At 39.9% G+C, this 21,249-nt stretch overlaps 1 protein-coding gene across 4 annotated transcripts in view; it reads right to left on the reverse strand.

Annotated features, from left to right (window-relative positions):
* Window positions 1–21,249, reverse strand: part of MID1 (midline 1) — a 240,413-nt gene that overhangs the window by 13,229 nt on the left and 205,935 nt on the right. For all 4 annotated transcript variants that reach the window (XM_003261004.3, XM_003261008.3, XM_003261005.3 and 1 more), the window contains exons 7-8: window positions 17,115–17,258; window positions 6,920–7,081 (exon numbers count right to left, since the gene is read on the reverse strand). In XM_003261004.3, the coding sequence (XP_003261052.1) occupies window positions 6,920–7,081; window positions 17,115–17,258 (306 nt within the window). The remainder of the gene's footprint in view (window positions 1–6,919; window positions 7,082–17,114; window positions 17,259–21,249) is intronic.

A 21,249-nucleotide genomic window follows, 5' to 3' on the forward strand; every position in this document is an offset into this window, starting at 1 on the left:
TGTGATTTGTTTCTGCCCCACCCTAACTGATCAATGTACTTTGTAATCTCCCCACCCCTGAGAATGTACTTTGTGAGATCCACCCCCTGCCCCCAAAACATTGCTCCAACTCCACCGCTTATCCCCAAACCCATAAGAACTAAAGAAAGATAATCCACCACCCTTTGCTGACTCTCTTTTCGGACTCAGCCCACCTGCACCCAGGTGAAATAAACAGCCATGTTGCTCACACAAAGCCTGTTTGGTGCTCTCTTCACACGGACGCGCATGAACTTTACTATTCCTTTGCACCCGTCATCCCAGCCTCTCTTTCACTTAGACTGACCCTGACACCCATTAGGCTCAGCAAATTACCTGGGCTGTACTGCCACAAGGCTTCACAGACAGCCCCCATTACTTTAGTCAAGCCCAAATTTCATCCTCATCTGTTACCTATCTCAGCATAATTCTCATAAAAACACACGTGCTCTCCCTGCTGATCGTGTTTGATTAATCTTCCAAACCTCAATCCCTTACAAAACAACTCCTTTCCTTCCTAGGCATGGTTAGTGTGGTCAGAATTCTTACACAAGAGCCAGGACTGCACCCTGTAGCCTTTCTGTCCAAACAACTTGACCTTACTGTTTTAGCCTAGCCCTCATGTCTCCGTGCGGTGGCTGCCGCTGCTTTAATACTTTTAGAGGCCCTAAAAATCACAAACTATGCTCAACTCACTCTCTACATTTCTCATAACTTCCAAAGTTATTTTCTTCTTCATACCTGACGCATATACTTTCTGCTCCCCAGCTCCTTCAGCTGTACTCACTCTTTGTTAAGTCCCACAATTACCATTGTTCCTGGCCCGGACCTCAATCTGGCCTCCCACATTATTCCTGATACCACACCTGACCCCCAAGACTGTATCTCTCTGATCCACCTGACATTCACCCCATTTCACCATATTTCCTTCTTTCCTGTTCCTCACCCTGATCACGCTTGATTGATTTACTGATGGCAGTTCCACCAGGCCTAATTGCCACACACCAGCAAAGACAGGCTATGCTATAGTACAAGCCACTAGCCCGCCTCTTAGAACCTTTCATTTCCTTTCCATCGTGGAAATCTAGCCTCAAGGAAATAATTTCTCAGTGTTCCATCTGCTATTCTACTACTCCTCAGGGATTTTTCAGGCCCCCTCCCTTCCCTACACATCAAGCTCGAGGATTTGCCCCCACCCAGGACTGGCAAATGAGCTTTACTCAACATGCCCCGTGTCAGGAAACTAAAATACCTCTTAGTCTAGGTAGACACTTTCACTGGATAGGTACAGGCCTTTCCTACAGGGTCTGAGATGGCCACTGCAGTCATTTCTTCCCTTCTGTCAGACATAATTCCTCAGTTTAGCCTTCCCACCTCTATACAGTCTGATAACAGAGCAGCCTTTATTAGTCAAATCAGCCAGGCAGTTTTTCAGGCTCTTAGTATTCAGTGAAACCTTTATATCCCTTACGGTCCTCTGTCTTCAGGAAAAGTAGAACAGACTAAAGGTCTTTTAAAAACACACCTCACCAAGCTCAGCCACCAACTTAAAAAGGACAATACTTTTACCACTTTCACTTCTCAGAGGTCCGACCTGTCCTCAGAATGCTACGAGGCACAGCCCATTTGAGCTCCTGTATAGACACTCCTTTTTATTAGGCCCCAGTCTCATTCCAGACACCAGACCAACTTAGACTGTGCCCCCAAAAAACTTGTCATCCCTACTATCTTCTGTCTAGTCATACTCCTATTCAGCATTCTCAACTACTCATACATGCCCTGCTCTTGTTTACACTGCCGGTTTACACTGTTTCTCCAAGCCAGCACAGCTGATATCTCCTGGTGCTATCCCCAAACTGCCACTCTTAATTCTTGAAGTAAATAAATAATTTTTGCTGGCAGGACTATGCTGAATCTCCTTAGGCACTCTCTAATCAGACGTCCTGAGTCGTCCCAATTCTTAGACCTTTAAACCTGTTTTTCTCCTTCTCTTATTCCGTTTAGTTTTTCAATTCATACAAAACTGTATCCAGGCCATCACCAATAATTCTAAATGACAAATGTTTCTTCTAACAAACAACCCCGCAATATCATCCCTTACCACAAAATCTTCCTTCAGTTTAATCTCTCCACTCTAGGTTCCCACGCTGCCCCTAATCCCGCTAGAAGCAGCCCTGAGAAACATCGCCCATTCTCTCGCCATACCATCCCCCAAAATTTTCGCCATCCCAACACTTTACCATTATTTTGTTTTATTTTTCTTAGTAATATAAGAAGACAGGAATGTCAGGCCTCTGAGCCCAAGCTAAGCCATCATAGCATCCCCTGTGACCTGCATGTACACATCCAGATGGCCAGTTTCTGCCTTAACTGATGACATGCCACCACAAAAGAAGTGAAAATGGCCTGTTCCTGCCTTAACTGATGACATTGTCTTGTGAAATTCCTTCTCCTGGCTCATCCTGGCTCAAAAAGCTCCCCCACTGAGCACCTCACGACCCCCACTCTGCCTGCCAGAGAACAACCCCCCTTTGACTGTAATTTTCCTTTACCTACCCAAATCCTATAAAACAGCCCCACCCCTATCTCCCTTCGCTGACTCTCTTTTCGGACTCAGCCCACCTGCACCCAGGTGAAATAAACAGCCATGTTGCTCACACAAAGCCTGTTTGGTGGTCTCTTCACATGGACGCGAGTGAAAGGTACATACTGGCTGGATAGCATCCTGAAAAGGAGGAATGAGTGAAGACTCCATTTTCAACCACTGCAGTGTTCTATTCCAGCATAAGATGCATTCATGCTCAATATACTTCAGACCAGAAACCAAACAAATCAAGATCTTAGGTCTTAACATACAGAATATTCTAGAAGTTTATATTATTCTGAGATTATTAAAAATTAAAGCATTACTCTTAGGAATTTAGGATGAGAATACAATTTTCAGTCCACAAAATTAGGAAAAAATGTGATAGTAATGCCTGGGTTTTCTACTCATGAAATTATTTATATATAATAAGGCCTTCTCTATTTCATTACTCATATTTGTATGTTAAAGATTTAGGTATTCAGTGAGCCGAGATTGCGCCACTGCACTCCAGCCTGGGCGACAGAGCAAGACTCCTTCTCAAAAAAAAAAAAAAAAAAAAAGATTTAAGTATTAAAAAATCTTGGCAGAGTCACACCTGGACATTTTGTCATAGTTGTTACTTGACAATTCAATATTGGTTTGGAGTACTGCCTTGTCATTCAACACTGCATTGGGTACAAGGCATTTAAAGGCAGGAAATGAGTTACAACCTGATGCAAATGCCATGGTGTCCAAACTCCACAGCCACTGTTGCAGTTGGCAGGTTCCTTCTGCCCAGTATACAGCTCTCAGACAATCAATCACAGGAAAAGGTTTGGTAAATTCAACTGTGGCAATACACGATGCTGGGCGAGAAACTGACCCAGTGAGTGAGTATAGGACAGTGTGTTGTCACGTGTGGGTAGGCCAAAGGATTTCCAGTTGCCTCTTGGATACAAACACAACACCAGCATCTCTAAAATCCTTTCTTTTTAGGTCAGGGACCAGCATACTTTTTCTGCAAAGGGCCTGACAGTAAATATTTTTGGCTATGCAGGCCAGGCCATGTGGTCTCTTTTGTGACTATTCAACTCTTCTGCTATAGTGAGGAGGCAGCCACAGACAACAGGTAAATGAATGGGCGTGGCTATATGCTAATAAAACCTTATTTACAAAATCAGGCAGCCAGATTTGGCCCTTGAGCTATAGTTAGCTGGCTTTTGTTTTAGAAATCTATTTCTGTACATATCAAAGAAAAGCTTAGGCTGGGCTGGTGGCTCATGCCTGTAATGCCTGCACTTTGAGAGGCCAAGGCAGCTGGATCACCTGAGGTCAGGAGTTCAAGACCAGCTTGGCCAACATGGTAAAACCCCATCTCTACTAAAAATACAAAAATTAGCTGGGTGTGGTGGCAGACACCTGTAATTCCAGGTACTCGGGAGGCTGAGGCATGAGTATCACTTGAACCCGGGAGGCAGAGGTTGCAATGAGCCGAGATTGTGCCACTGCACTCCAGCCTGGGCAACAGGGCAAGACACTGTCTCAAAAAAATAACAATAAAAAAGAAAAGAAAAGCTTTAAAGGGGGAGCAGAGAAAACCCTCAAGTGCTGAGCAGGGATTGGACATTCTCAGAGGCCGTAAGATCTACTGGATTACATGTGTACTTTAAATTTTGACTTGTAAAAAAAAGTCCTTAGGAATGATCATGCTAGCGACTATCAGAGATAAACTAGGAACTAAGACAAGAAGAGTATGAAGAGAGTTTTCCTTAAAATATTTCAACTTTTAAAGGTGGAAGGTAGAATATGGATTAAAAATGATACAATACTAATGGGCAGAGCAGGAAGAAATTCCTTAATAGCGCCCATCATTTACAATGAAGGCCAAGTTCTGCTAGGCCTCCTTCCAGTGAGATATATCAGAATGTCAGAGCCATTGGAAAGACCGGCCTTGTGATGGTGAGATACTGCCTCAAACATCCTGCCTGCCTTGGCTCACACCCTCACCCACCCATGTGTGGAGCAGAATCATGCAATCTTGGTGAGCAAATTCTGCCTGTGCCTCAGATGTGTTTCCCAAATAAACCACTACCTACTCTGCCCAAATTCAAGGCTTTTGCTTCAGTGAAGACAAATTAGTTCAAGAAAGAGATTAATAGCTTACTTTACTAAATAATTCAATTCATTATAATATTTGTATGGGACACGACTCATATTCAGGCCGTTGTTTACTTATATGCACAACTCTTTCAATAATCTTTTGATACTGTGCCCAGCAGCCAGTCTTCCTTCCTTGTAATCCACTCACCACATCATAGTGCAAGAGAGCTTTATTTCATGGACATTTTCATCCTGCCTGTTTTATTTAAACTCTTCAATCTCTCCACCAATCATTGGTATACAAAGAAACTCCCTGGTGTGGCCCAGGAGGCTTTCACATCTGTTCTTGTCTCCAGCTTCCTGGCTCACCTATCCTCCCAACCTAAGACACACTTTAATCACACGGATCAATTTTCTGTTCCATAAATATATTCTCCTTGTCTCCGGGCTTTTGCCTATGCTCTTCCTTTTGCATAGAACACTGTGTCCTCACATCCCCTGCTCCTAACCTATCTTGGAAAGCCTCTCAAGGTTGTGCTGGGGCACCCTGGCTTTGTCAACTTAGAACCTCTCATGGTTATTCCAGTCAGAGATTTCACACATTGAGTATTAATTAGGATTAATGTGCTTTATTCCCCAATAGTCTATGACCTTTTTGAGAGAAGCACACCTTAGGGAGTTGAAGATATTCATAATATCCTTGGCATCTTGCACAGCATCCCAAACACACTTGGTGCTCAAACATATCTTTTGAAGGAACAAATATTTACATGTTCGAATGCAAATCAAATAATGCTGATCTAAGTGTGCACAGGTATTGTACCATTTGTTGTATGACTGTAAAGAAACATATCATCATGTTATATTTTCTTATGTACTTAGAATTACTTTGAGATGGTCTTTTTGACAACTCATAACAACCCTCAAGTTGTTAAAATATTCCCATTTTAAAAGTGAAGGAACGCTAAATGCATTGTGGGATCCTGGATTGGGTCTTGGAATAGGAAAAGAACATTAGTGGAAAGCTGCTAAAATCTGAATAAAGTCTGGAGTTTAGTTACGAGTAATGCATCAATGTTAATTTCTTAGTTATGATAACTGTACCAAGGTTACATAAGATGTTAATATTTGGGCGAACTGGGTTAAGGGTGTACAGAACTCTCTGTATTATCTATGGATTTTCTATAAATCTACAGCTATTCCAAAATAAAAAGTCTATTTAAAAATATGAAGAAACTAGTCATATAGCTATAGGGGTACCAAGTGGGAAAGCCACAGTTTTCTCATTCTTAATTCAGTGCGCTCTTTACATCCCTTGTTCTTCCTCTAGGATCCAACACATTCCTCTAGGATACAACTCTTGCACTGAGAAATAAGGATATAGGTTAAATGAGGGTTCCCCTTGAAAAGCACTTAATTGTTCCTGTTGACTGCCTGGCAACCTCACAACATGGCGCCATACCAACATACTCCAATTTGCTTTCTCTTGGGAGGTCTTATGCAAATAAACACCATGTTACATAACATAATATTCCTAGATCAAAAAGATGTAAAGAAAGAAGAGAGGATAAAACAAAACACATGTGGACAGAGACAGAGAGAGGGAGATGACAGTATCATGAGACACACATAGGCCAGATCATTCTCTGTGACACGCACTGTCCTGTGTATTGGGGATGTTTCCCATCATCCCTGGCCTCTACTCACCACATGCCAGTAGCATCTACCCCAGATGTGACAACTAAAAACCTCTTCCAGATATTACTAAATGTCCTGGTAGGGTGGGGTGGAGGGGGAGGAAGAAATGTCCCTGATTGAGAACCACAGACTCCGACTGTTTTCTAGAATAAAAGAAAGAATTTCTGAAGAGTGATTAGTTGGCTATTCTGCTATGACAACTAACACTATTCACCATTTACAGAGCCCCTACTGTGTGTCAGGTCTTATATATACATCTTCTACTTCTCACAAGAATGCCTCCAGGAATATTTATTTAAAAAATGAGAAGACTCAAGTGCAGAGAGAGTAATGGCCTCACGGCTGTGAAGGAATAGAATCAGTTTTGGAACCTAGAGGTATCTGATGCAAATTCCATTATTCCACACTGGCTTTTTACTTGTTTTCGGGGGCTGTCAATGATACCCAAGACAGAGAAAAGGAAAAGAAAGGGGGACAGAGGCAGCTGAAAGAAGAGCAGATAAGACATGACAGCTCTGTTGAGTTCACAGCACTTACTGTTTGTCTTCAACTTCCCGGGCTCACTGCTGCGGCTGCCCGCCTGGTTGATAGCCTTGACCATGAAGATGTACTTGGTGCCGCTCTGCAGACCGTGCACCGTGTAGTGGTTCTGCTTGATGTTGGGTACTATCATCCAGCTATCAGCCGAATTACACAGACCTGCAAAGCCAATCAGACATGGTGCAGTTCTTTGGCACAAGGGGAGCAATGATTACATAATTTTAGGTTGAATAATTTCCATTTATTTGAATAGAGTTGGTAAGTGAAGTGCTTTATCCTGGTAGTCATGTATGAAAAACTGACTTCACTAACATAGATGTGGCAGATTGCATTTTTGCCTCCAAAATTCTCCCTGCCCTGTATATCCGGGCCCAAATGACTTTGCAGGTGCTCCTTCTAAAGAGGTGCAATATATTTCCCTGTCACGTGGCTTTGAATTTGGTCAAGTGACTTGCTTTGGTCAATAGGATGAGGCTGAAATGACAACGTGCTAGTTGCAAGAGTAGGCATGACAAAACCTTGAGGGTTTCTGTTGACCTTTTGTGTCTGCCGCTGCTCTGGAGAAAATATTCCTAGGATACTCTGTTTATCCCAACAGGATGAGACAGGGAACAGCTTTACCATGCAGCCAACACCCAGCCAGTGCAGGAGTGAACCAAGCAGAGATCAGCCAACCCCAACCGACCTCCAACAGGGAAGCTAAGAAATGATCATCAGGATGGTTTCTGATCCTGTATTAGTGTGGCTGTAACTAACTGATGTAGGAGACCTATTCCTAAGAGAACTCTGGAGCAGCAACACCTCTGGGCAGCTCAGGGTCCGGTGCAGATCTTGGGAAAGCATCCACAGGGATTTTTGACCAGCTGCATCCCTAGGATGACTGGTTTCAGAGTGGAGTGGGGCTGTTGCTCTGGCTGCATCCTGCAGGATGTGGGTTGGGGAGCAGACCGAGGATTTATGACGCTTGGAAGAATATGTAGGAAAAGGAAGCCCATTTTGTTTTGCAGCTGGTTGATGGCTGAAAACATCTCTTTGGTATCAGGTCCAACTCCCCTCTCTCCTTTTTCCACCCATCAATCTCCACTCCAATAGAACCTTTTTCCAAACCCCTGGTGACCAGGCTGTCAAGAAGTTTCCTGACTGTTGAATTTCCTTCAGTGGTCCCTGGGAGAGGGTTGGGCCCCCTCCACTTCCAGAGGACTCCAAAGCCACCACCCCACTCCTCTTCCAATTGATTTGCAAGTCAAAGGGTTAGTTCCTTTGATCTTGAGGCAACTTACACTTTACCAGATTCTCAAGAAGCAGTCTCTTAATCTTTTTTTGGTCTCAGCTCTTTGATAATCTAATAAAATCTTTCTGTAGAAAGAAATTCACAAATGCATATACACACCAAACCACAAATATTTGCATAGAATTTCAAGGTAGTCACAGGCTCCCGAAGCCTGTCTTTGAATCTTACTGAATACTTTCTCCATCTTTTGAGTTAAAAATTATTCATGGTATTGTCACAGTTGAAAAAAACTTGAAAGTATTTTGCCAATTGTGAAAATTCACCTTATATGATTTCCATCTTGGGTGCATAGTATTTTCAAGTACACATCAGTGAATTAAATATATACATATATATATATATATATATATATATATATATATATGTATGTATATATCTAAAGAGATACACACACACACACACACACACACATATATATTTGGTCTTGTGAATTTTCTGTTGCCTCTTTTTTTTTTTTTTCTACCTGCAAACATTTTTGCCAGTGGACTGCCAGATTTGAAAAAGCCAGCTTGAAGCAAGAATGTAATTTAGGACTCATAGAAGGGTTTGAGTGTGTGTGTGTTTATATTTGGAGATTCAGCAGAGCAATAAGAGGCACAATCCATCCCTCCTCCCCAAATTTATTTTCTCTAATTCTTAGCCCTCTGTTTTCCTACCAATTCTCATTTGTATAAGATGCAGGAAAACATCCACAAATAGTTTAGTAACATGGGAATCTCCTTACTATATATCCCTTCTGATCTTCCTTCACCTTACCTTTTCCTTGAACATAGCTATAATAAACTCCATACTTCTGGATAATGCCACAGCCAAATATTAGATTTTGATCCAATCAAAGAAGGGTCATTTTGAACTCTGAGTTCTGGGCCCCAAGAGGCCTATAACTCTCTTTAGGTACTTAATATTATTACAATAGTAATAAAACAAAAAATTAGCTTTTCTATTATGTAGGATAGTGTACTCATATTCCTAGATCTTTGTCAATGGCAGTCAGCCACAAATGAGAACAATTAAGGCGTTCAGTAGATTCAAATGAGAATCGTATCAATTTCACTGCTTTTATACTGTTCTTGTTTAATTGAATATGTTACAATAAAATGACTATTGTGGTCAAAGAAAGCAAGTGTAAAAATGTTTCAATAAACTTTACATCACTGTACAACCCAAAAGCTGGGTTTAATGTGGTGGGGGAACGCTTTCAGCAACATCATAAAGCAGATGTCTGAAATTGCTGAAAACTGTAACTTGGCCTAAAATCCAAAGTCTTAACCCAACAAAGATTTTATGTTTCAGAAACCTTTTCCAAACAAAAAGGGACTCTGACTATCCTAATTATTTTGAAGAAGTCCCTATTTTTTTCCTTGAAAATTAAAAGAACAAAATGTTTATGAAGTAGTAAAATTTCATTGGTTAGCTGTATACTGGGACAATCTACTTTCATGAATACTAACAACTATTACTGTTTAGGTTTACCTTTATGTTATTATTATTGCCAAGATAATAATTGAGAAGTTGATTAAAAATGCCAGGAAAGCAACATTGACAATTTTCTTTTGGGGCTGGAGTAAGTGGGGTGACTTGGAGTGCACCATTACCAGTGTTGGTCTTACGCCAGCACCACCTAACTTCTTGCATATGGCACTGAGTTTGCTTAAGCAAGACTTCTCTGCCTTGACACCCCACTGTGTTAGGACTCTTGACCAGGTTTTATTCATCTCTTTATGAAACACCCACACAACCATCCTGATTGAAACTTCACTTTTCTCCAAACTCATTTTCAATCATCTTTGAGGGTGTTCCAACATTCACCTCCTCCGACTCAGTTTAAAATAACAATGGAGCTTGGAAAATAATTTGTCCACAATGAAACCTAATTGAGTTTTTTGATTTTATACATTTTTTTTCATTCACAATGGGTTAGAAGTATTTCCCTACATAATGTGGCTCATTATAAGATCTTAATTACATCTGGGATTTCAGAGCCTTGTATGGCAACTGTCATCTTGCCACAAAAAATTACGTGTAAAAATGTCACATGATGTGGACAGTCTTAGGAGAGGCTGCACACTGGTTTCTAACATCCTTTGTCTCTTCCAACAGACTGGACAGAAGTGAACATTCCTTTCCTTCTCCTCTGTAAAAATAGTATATGTTTAATAACTTTCATGAATGTTTTCTAAGTGACTACAATAAATTAAAAGCAGATAACTACTTAGCCATTAAGGCTTGAAAAAAATGCAGCTTTTGATTTCTGCTAAGAATAGGCTGCTGGGGAAAGGACCCAATTTAAGATTTAAAATGAAGCATCAAAAGTAGTTTTAGAAAAAACGTGGCAAACGTTATAAAATTAAATAAATATCTAGTTATTGATAAGCAATTCATTAACATCTATAGTCATAACTCTATTAATAAAAATTAAAAATAAAAATTAATGTCATTACTTTTGCATTTGAATGTATGTATTTCATTAGTGAAGGCCTTTTCGTAAGATTGAAAAAGCTCCATAGATATTATCTAAGTCTCCTTCACTAACGCCAGTTGAAGGCAATTAACTACAATTTATTAGGATGAGTGAAGGAACCATGACCTAGAGACAGTAAAAGATTTTCTAGTGACATAAGGAGCTACAGCCAGGTTTTGAGCACTGTATCTTCTCATTTTCAGTAGAGATTTACCATTAGATCTTGTCACGCAATACAACATCTGCAAAGGATACTTCTCCAAATAATAGGACAGATTATTTAACAACATTCAAGGAAAGCCTTTCACATAATGATTGTGTAAAAAGCTATCATGTAGATAATCCTGGAAAATTGCAAAATTGGTCTTTCTTTTAAAATGCAATTATGGGGCGAGTACAGTCCGTATTTTTGTGGGAATAATAACTTTGAATATCTATGTGCTACTACTGTGGCAAATACAAGACTAAGGTGTTTACTTTTATTATCTCAACCATGTGAAGTTAAAACACTATCCCTTCTTACAGATGAGGAAACGGATTTGGAGGACATTAAATAATTTGCTCAAGACTGCAGAGCTAGTGAGGTCCAAAGTCAAGATTGAAATCCAGGTCTCCCTTGGTCACTACAAATGTGAAAAATATTTAAGAAGAAAATAATTTGAAAATGTTTGCATCTTGGTTAGCTTTTTATCTGAATGAATTCTTTCTTTGTCGCAAATTGATCCTGTAGGCATTAGGACTTCACTATTCTGGTTTAATGGGCATCAAGGGAGGAACACATCCTGATACAAACAACCCGGTGAGAGTATCCCAGTTTGGTCAGCACCAGCAGTTTCACTGTTTTTCTTCCATCCTGGGAGAATGGGCCTTTCTGGCATCTATGCATTAAAGGCTGGTAATCTTCACTAAAGCCATTTGCATTTCTTTTCTTATGGCAACTGGTTTCTGGGAACAAAACATCTCTGGAATCACCCAACAAAAAGTTCTGAGTTCATTATACTCAGTAGTTTTGCTCTTGTTGAATTTTTTTATGCATGACCTTTTTGCATCATCTATTCTGTTAATGCATCATGTTTGGTATTATTTTTGATGCAAATAGCACAGAAATCAAGTTGGTCACAGTTTAGCCAAGTGAGAAACCCTAAGTTTCAAGCAATAAATATCTTCCTTTCATTTTGGGGATGAGGTGAAGCTCTGGTATTGAGCTAGGGCCTTTTGGCCCCAATTCCTTGCTCCTTCCTTGTAATTTTGCAGGTCTTTGCATCCTCACTCTGGGCTCACCCAGGGGACTTCTTTGACAAACCTCATGTTAGCTAATGTGACACAGACAGGGGCTTAAAAAGAATGTGTGTAATTGGGCCTGCCCTTACTCCTTCATCTCTGCAATCAGAGGGAGAGCAGACTTGAGCTGTATCGTAGGAGGATGAGAGAGATGTGCAGCAGTCAGGTTGCCACAGTTATCAGTCTGCCATGTGAGGGAGCCAAGATCAGCAGGGCTTCCTAGTTGACACTCAGTTGACTCCAGATGCATAAGCAATAAGTTGTTGAATTCTACTTAGGCCCTGTGGTTGTTGGCTATTCAGCAAAAGCCAACGGACACAGAGCCCGTCAGTCAAGGCCAAGGCTACATGTACTCCCAAAATGCCCATGACGATTTGATTTAAGAAATTTCAGGAGAGGGCTGGGTGCAGTGGCTCATGCCTGTAATCCCAACACTTTGGGAGGCCAAGGGGGGTGGATCACTTGAGGCCAGGAATTGAGAACAGCCTGGCCAACATGGCAAAATCCCATCTCTACTAAAAATACAAAAATTAGCCAGGCGTGGTAGCACATGCTTGTAATCCCAGCTACTCAGGAGGCTGAGGCAGGAGAATCATTTGAACTCCGGGGGTGGAGGTTGTAGTGAGCCGAGATTGTGACACTGCACTCCAGCCTGGGCAGCAGAGCAAGACTGTCTGAAATACATATATATATATATATATATGAAAGAATAAAAGAAAAAAAAGAAATTTCAGGAGAGACATAACCATCTGAGGAAGACATGCCCTAGGATGGTCCCCAGGATTCCAACTCCCTGGTATTCATAACTGTGTAATATTCTCTCCTTAGTGTAAACAGGACCTGTCACCTGCTTCTAACCAACAGAATATGGCAAAGGACAAAGGTCTATCACTTTTATTACTCCTGTGCTTATATTACATTATATGACAAAGGCGAAGGCAAAGGGAGTTTACAGATATAATTAAGGTCCCTAATTATTTGATTTGGAGCTAATCAAATGGCAGATTATTCTGGGTGGGTCTGACTAATCAAGTGAGTCCTTTAAAGACAGGTTTGGAGGTGACAGATTTGAAGTAGCAGACTCTCTCCCTTGCTGGTCTTGACGAAGCAAGCTGCCATGAATTCCACAACCACAATGAAACAAATTTGTCAACAAATGGAGGGAGCTAAGAAGTAGATCCTTCCTTAGTTGAGTCTCCAGATGAATGCAGCCCAGCCAACACCTTAATTTCAGACTGTGACCCCCTAAGAAGAAGACCCAGCTCAACTATGCCAGAATCCTAACCCATGGAAACTGAAATAATAAGTGGGTATTGTTTTAAACTGCTAAGTTTTTGGAAATTTGTTTCACAGCAATAGAAAACTGTTAGCACTTTTCCTGAATCAGATGAAAATGATTTGAGAGAAATATAGCATTTCTCACATGGGCCAAGAACCACTCTTTTGGTATAAAATGACTCCAAATGTTTTCTTTTTCTGGTTAGACTATTCACTCATCAACAGACGTTGGTTCTATCAGTCCTCTCTGTATTTTCAGAGAACCTTCCCTTGGTGTTTTACAATGAATCATCACTCCACTTTCTACCTGCTCTTCTCAGACCTTCACATGCTTCTTTTCTCTTACCTTGGAATTTCTGATCATCTTTTGAATTTCATCTTCTTAAAGTTTGATACAATCCCCGGTTCAGTTTATCCCAAATATGCTAGTGATATTAATCACAAAATATTGAGAAAACAATTCCTTAAGTGAAGACAAAATACATTAATTATATTCCCCCCTTTTTGTTGTGTTTTTCCTTCCATGCTACATAGTATAGTAGTGTGTGTGGATCAGTGTGTTATGGTCCCAGTATTTGGCATGTAATCATGTAGATATTATACATTTACCTTGTTTTAAATTAGGGTTTCTCAACTTCGACACTACTGACATTTTGGGCCAGATAGTTCTCTGTTGTTGGGGGATTTCTTGTGCATTGTGGGAGATTTCCCATCTTTCCTCACTTCTACCCACTAGATGCCAATAGCACCCTCGTCCCAGGTTTTGAGAACCAAAAGTCTCTAGAGACATTGTCAAATGTCCCTTAGGGGGCAAAACTGCCCCTGTTGAGAATCACTGCTTATATGAAGGAGTGACTATTTAGTATGATATTAGTGATCATAGATTAACTTGTGTTTCAGGTTTATGGTGAAGCACAATCAAGGTTTAAAATTTTACTAGACTTTAATTCCATGTTACGTTTATGGTATATGTAGCCAAGATCAGTGAAATATAAGCTCATACAGCTGGAAACATGCATTTAAAATCATGTCATCTCTCTGAAGGGCAATTTGGCAATGTCAAGTAAAATTAAATGCAAATAATCTTTTCCTAGAAATTGCACCTCAAGAGATTATACTACAGATATAATTCCCCGTGTGTGGAAGGAGAGATATTCAAGGATATCTTGAACATCCTTGGGGATATTGGGGCATTGTTTGTAAGGGCCAAAGATTGGAAACAAGCTAAATACACATCTATAGAAGATGAGATAAATAAATTAGAGCATATCTTTAAATAGGAATATGATACTGCCTCAAAAAGGAATGAGGCAGTTCTTTATTTGTGCTGAAATGGAATGACATCTCAGACATAATATTTATTGAAAAAAACAAGGTAAAGCATTGTGTATGATATGCACATATAGAAAAATATTTTAGAGAATTAGTATTTCTTTATGATTTGCAGTAGGGCATATAGTCAGGAATGAGGAATGATACCAGAAGAATTCAAAATCCTAGAAGGAGAGCAAAATGTTACTAAACCATTGCTATACAGTCCTTCTCCGACTTGCCCCAAAAAGCACTTCAAATATCTGAGGACAGTGATGATTTTTTCCCAGGGAAATGGGCCAGACGCAGAGAAGCCTTCCTGGAATTATCTTTTCCTTTCCATCTCTGTTGCTGGTGCCATTTGCAGGTCCTGGCTGTTTCTGCCTCAGTGAATTACTATGAAACTTCCCAGCTGATGTCTCTGCTTCTAGTCCTGCCCTGTTCCTCTCCACTCTCCACAGTGCTCCTGAGTCACCTTCTAATTATACCTGTGATTACACTACTGTCCTGCATGACTCTCAAGCCCACAGGGTAAAATCCAAACATGGTATGGCCTGGGTAGCCCTCTGCAATCTAGCTCTTGCCTGTGAATTAGGATTAGGTGACTGAGGATTAAGGATTAAGAACATGTGCTTTTTGGAGCTAGGCCACTATAGGTTTGAGCCCTGGTTCTATTTCTCTATCTTCATTTCTCACTGTCTCCCTTTCCTCACTTACCAGCCAGGCTTAATTAGGCAAGACCTCCCAATATGCCCTGCTACGTTACATCTTGATAGGTTTGCTTATGATGACATAGCTGGCCAGTACAGCCTTAACTTGCTAAAATGCACCCACTTTTTTTCAAGACTTAGTTTAACCACAACTTCCCCCAAGACATTTTTGTCCCACTCACCATTTCTGACCTTTCTATATTCCCTACTGACTCAAGCAGCTTGCCAGAGCTGTTCTTAACATTTCATGACTTTCTCCACTTTCATTTAAAAATTACACATTCTTGGTAAATGGCAAGATTTTAATAAAAGCTTCCAAGGCAGGCCAATTATAGGGTAGAAGGTGAGGGAGTTGAGGAGACAAAGTTGGAGAAATTGGGGAGAGTGGATATAAGGAAGGTAGGGGGAGCCATTTGTTAGTATGGGTCATTTATACTTTAGTCCCTTAGAACTTGGTGTATTTCTGCATCACTCTTAATTAATCCTAAATCAAATTTCTATGTTAAGCATCGTATGACTCAGAATTACTTGTGCTAGGAAAGAACAGTTTGTAGTTAAGAGAGAAAAGGTTTATATAATAAAAGCACATTAAATTGATATGAATTTATTCAAAACATCTCTTTGTTGAAACATGATTGCTATTCTATTCTGTTCTATTTTGACATACTGTATTTTTCTTTGTTAAAAAGTTTCAAACTTGCTCCCGTGAAAAACCATGTCTTCTGGTCCATTGCCATTTGCCCAGTTCAATTTGAATAACTCTGTGGGTTGGAGGACTGCTTCCTCTATTATCATCTCTGTGGCCTGCTACTACTGCTATTTGAAATCACCAAGTTATCTCTGATGCCAGATATCAAATAGGCCTCAGTGAGAGGGGGCACCTCTAATGTTTCAGGTAAGGTTGGAAATTCTTCCCAGGTGGGGCCAGTTACTAACATTTTAAGTGATGGGCCCAAGCTCTCCTCTGAATGGGACCAGGTATTTAACATTCTTCAGCTATTTATTTTATTAAATCCTTTCTTTTAAAATATGTGAAGTAACACTCAGGAAAGTACATAAAACTAAATGTATGATAAAATGACTAAAGCATGTAACTTTTACCTAGAAATTGCCATTAACCCCAAGAAGCCCCGTATATTTCTTTCCAGTGGTGCCATTTTCCCTTTAATCCTGGAGGTAGCCATCATCCTGACGTTTTATATTTATTTTTTTGAGACAGCATTCTCACTCTGTTGCCCAGGCTGGAGTGCTGTAGTGTGATCTCTGCCCACTGCAACCTCTGCTTCTTGGGCTCAAGCCATCCTCCTGCCTCAGCCTCCTGAGTAGTTGGGACTACAGGTGTGTGTCACCACACTCCGCTAATTTTTGTATTTTTTTTGTATTTTTTGTAGAGATGGGGTTCCACCAGGTTGCCCAGGGTTTATAGTTTTAACACCTATGAGTGCTTCTTGAAGCAAAATAGTTTATTTTGATCTTTAAGTTATGAACCTATATGTGGATTAATACTATATATATATTTGTTTCTATATATATATATATATTTGTTTCTATATATATATCTATGTATCTATATATATATATTTGTTTCTCTCTCTCTATATATATATATTTGTTTCTGGCTTCTTTCCCTTAACATCCATGTGGTTTGCTAGAGGTCATTAATTTTCATCAATATTTAGCCAGCTGTTTTTACTACTATAGTACAAGTGAGTGCTATCACTTTCTTGTTCAAGAAAGACAAGTCAATAAATATTGTGTGTTCTTTCCTTCCTTGTCTTCCTTTGATGTTTAAATTCAGGAATGCAATCAATCTGAAGAAAGCCACCAAAGAGAGAAATAAATAGGCCATGAGATACTCACTAACGACGTTGGCTTGTCCGGTGAATATGGTGTACTGGAGCTCGTAGGAGACCACACTGAACTCATCATCGGAGGTCCAATGCACAGTGATGGTGTCATACGAAGCTGTGCAGAGCTCTTCTCTAATTGTGGGAGGGTTGGGAGCTGTGGGGGTCAAGAATGCTTATCAGTGAAAAAGCACACACAACTGGGATACCATTTCGGAGGAGATGTTTGACAGTTAAGCAGGTCTTTCTCAATAGGTCCATCAGGACTACTATCCTAGAGATGGTGACCCCAATCTAAAGAATATTTGATTGGCTGGTTATTGCTTTTGTTTTTAATAAGGAGTGTGACTAGAGTCAGCCAGTATGGACTTTCTGTGTTTATCATGAGATCATGAGAGTATGTTTGGGAGGTTAAACAAATAATACCTTCTTGTGCATGAAGGAAAACTTGTCAAATAAAAAGTAAACCAGATAAAGTTTCATAGTTGCATTCACTTTGGGAGGTTGGCTAACTTTTTCAGTAAAGGCCTTGATAGTAAATGTTTCCAGCTTTGTGGGCCATACGGTCTCTGTTGCAACTAGTCAACTCTGCCTTTGTAGCATGAAAACAGTCACAACTTATATATGTGGGCATGGCCAGGTTCCAATAAAACTTTATTTACAAATATAGGTGGAGGGTCAGATTTGGGCTGCAACCCAAAGTTCACCAACCCCTGACCTATTAATACGTGGTGCCAGATACTTATATATTTAGGCACCCAATTGAAAAAATACTTATGTTTGTTATCCTACAAAAAATCAGCCACCTAATTGTTTGAATTTTTCTTTCATTAGATGTTTCAATGACTTACATCAAAAAAGAACTTATTAGTCCAGCCCTATTTTCTTCTCATTTCTCAACTCATGCGATATTTCACATTCAGAAGACCATGATTAATAGTCAATCATATCTAAAAGGTACATCTTCCTTCCCCAAGGAAAAAACTTTTTTTTGGCATTTGGTTAATTTATCATTGTAGAAGGCTGCTGTTTTATTTCTTTAACACATTCTGGAGCAGAGAAGTCTAAGTCCTACCAAAATAATGAGTTTAAAATGACTTCTGCTGAATTGATTTCAGTAACTGGTTTTATGAGAAGAGTATGTGAGCAAGGAAAATATGAGAAAATGAGTGCTTTGCATTGTAAACAATATTTTAGAGGGAGGGGTTGGCAAACTGTGACTGTGGGCCAAGTCTGGCCCACTGCCTGTTTTTGTAAATAAAGTTTTATTGGAACACAGCCAGATTCATTCATTTATGTATTGTCTATGGCTGCTTTGGAGCAACAGCAAAGTTGAGTAGTTGTGGCCATATGGACTGTAAAGCCTAAAGTGTCTACTATCTGGTGGTTTGCAGTCAAAGTTTGCTGACCTCTGCTTTAGAGAATTGATCCAGGGCCTTTACTTCCACTCTTCTATCCACTAGAATCGAATTTCAAAAAGAGAAACATATCTGTACTCTACAAACTAAGCAAACCCGAAGAGGAAGAAAAGTTTATAAAAACTGTAAATTTAAACTCTGCCTTAGTAGTCTTCACTTTGCTTTTTGAATATACCTCTAGGACAAGTATCACAGAAGCAAGTCTACGGTATTAAGTCAATTAGCTTAGCTTTATCTATTGGTTCTGAATTCCAGAAACATTGTTGAGCACCTCCAACGTGACAGGCATGACATTAAATTGTGCATTAAGACAGAAGGGTTCTACATAACCTTTAAAGCATTCTTTCTTGAATATGTATTTGTACATCTGTCTCCTGAAGTACTCACATGTGAGATTTAGTGTCATGTGGTATGACTTGGATGTGCATGAATCAGTGACACCAATCAGGATATGCATTCCATGGAGGAGGTCCAGCTGCATCGTAAAATGTGCTTATTATTGTCTGTGTGGTCCCTGTTGGTGTGGGATCACTCCTGCATGGACCAGTGAAGACATACTTACTCTCTCACAATTTAAACAGTTCATTGAATTATTTCTCCATCAACCATTGTAGAAAAATCTTGTTCTTTCTATATTGCAATATACGATTAAATAGAAAGAAAACGTATGTTCAAAATAGGCAAGTAGCTGTGAGACACATGGTAGTAGCCATAATCAGGAAGGAACTGTCACCTCTACGGGTTATTAACTTGACATACCACTTACAGGCATGTCATAGGAAAAAAAAAATCTTGTTTTTACAATGAGACAGGCTAACCTTATTTTGACTGCAAACCCAATGAGTTTGTCCTGAGAAGTCAATACTCAATTTAGTGTAAATGAGAACAGCAGCATGCTGCCAATTTCAATAGTCATGGAATCAGTACCAGAAGTGTTATTTTCTTGTCTCTGTCACAAACACCACCCAAGGAATGGTGGGCTAATACTCCACAAACACTTCATTTCCTGCTTACAAATGTCATAAACTATTTGGACTTGGCAGTATCAGCCAAGCATCATATGTTATGGTCAGGGTCGATGTTATGTCTAGAAATGGACTGAATTTGTATTTGGGGTTGACAGCTCAGAAGACATAATAGCAGGTACCCCATATGGCCTTTAGTTTGAAATAAACAGCCATCGGGATGAAATATGGTGTACGTTACAATTCAGTCTAAACTACTTTCACAATTTCCCCTTTAATCAATACTTTTGCTTCCTATAGAGATTAAAATGGGCATATGTTGTTGAAATACTATGAAATAATTATCGGGAAATGGCAAGGGCACATTCTTGTCAATAAGACTGATTCTGGGCAGAATGGCCATGTGCCTAGGCAAATCATTTTCTAGTCTTTTCTGTCCTTGGACATGACCTTGTAACACAGATACAGCCCACCAGACGTAAGTGGAAGTTTGCTAGGTGGGTCTTCTGATCAAGCTTTTCGTTTTTCTGATAAACAAACTTCGCTGGCAGAGCATTTTGTCCATCGTTTCCCCTCCACCCCTTTCTTTTTGCCTTGAGCTTGAGCACAACACTCGGAGGTGGAGTAGTCATGTTGTGATCATGTGGCAAAAAGGCAACACAATGAAGGCGGCAGAGGAGGAAAAAAGAAAGAGCCTGGGGTCTGAGGTCATCACTGAACCACTGCCCAGCCCTAGAACACAGGCTTCTCTTCTGTGACTGTAATACAAACACTCCATGATGGTTTTATTCACTTGCTAGTTGGATTTTTTGTTGCTTGCAACTAAACTCATTCCCAAATAATATAAGAAAAAGGAGATTTTTAACAGGATGCCATTGTGAAAAACAGCTTAGCTGGAGTAGTCTAGACCTGCACTGTTCAATACAATAGCCACGAGCTACATGTGGTGGTTTAAATTTCAATTAAATTTAGTTGAAGTTAAATAAAAGTAAAAATTCACTAGCCACATTTCGAGTTTTCAATAGCCCCATGTGTGATGCAGCTAACACTGGATAGTACAGATATAGAACATATCTATCATTAAAGAAAGTTTTATTGGATAGTGTCAGTTTAAATAAATCTCAGAGTTAAAAGCTTAAATAGGAGGGCATTATGTACACAAGTATTTGAAACCAAGTTTAGTTCCGTACGGTAAGTGCTTTTTTAGTCAATTTCTTTCTTCCTTAATAGGAGTGGTATGTTTGAAAGAGAGACTTACATAAGATAAGAAGTTTGTGGAATGCCTGCCTTGCTTGACAATGCAGAAAGGCTAAAAACAGCACATTGGGTCCTTGCAAAGAAAAAATGCTCATCTTCTGGGTACAATGCTCCCTGAATATAGAACTCCTGGCCTTCTATCCACAGACTGTAAAAACAAACATCACACAATGTTCCCTTTCTCCTGCTCCACCTTGTTCAATCGCTTTCTCACAAACATGTACACACAAAATTGGAATTGAGAAGCTCATGTCACGCTAAGTTAGAGATGTGGTCTCTTGAAGGCTGTATGTCTTAAGTGCAGCGTACATCTGGCTTCACTGTGTACACTGTGCTTTCCTGAAGTCACAGGCACTGGTGGCTTTGGCTAACACAAATAAGGTTGTCTAAACAGTCCAAGTTCTACCAGTGAATGTTCTCAGTTCCTGCTTTAGAAGTTGACAGCAAAGAAAAGTTTAGAAGCATGCTGAGGAATAGGAGTGGCCTGAGGTTTTTGTTGTTTTGTTGT

Source organism: Nomascus leucogenys, chromosome X (assembly GCF_006542625.1).
Source record: "Nomascus leucogenys isolate Asia chromosome X, Asia_NLE_v1, whole genome shotgun sequence".
Classification (NCBI taxonomy): Eukaryota; Metazoa; Chordata; class Mammalia; order Primates; family Hylobatidae; genus Nomascus; species Nomascus leucogenys.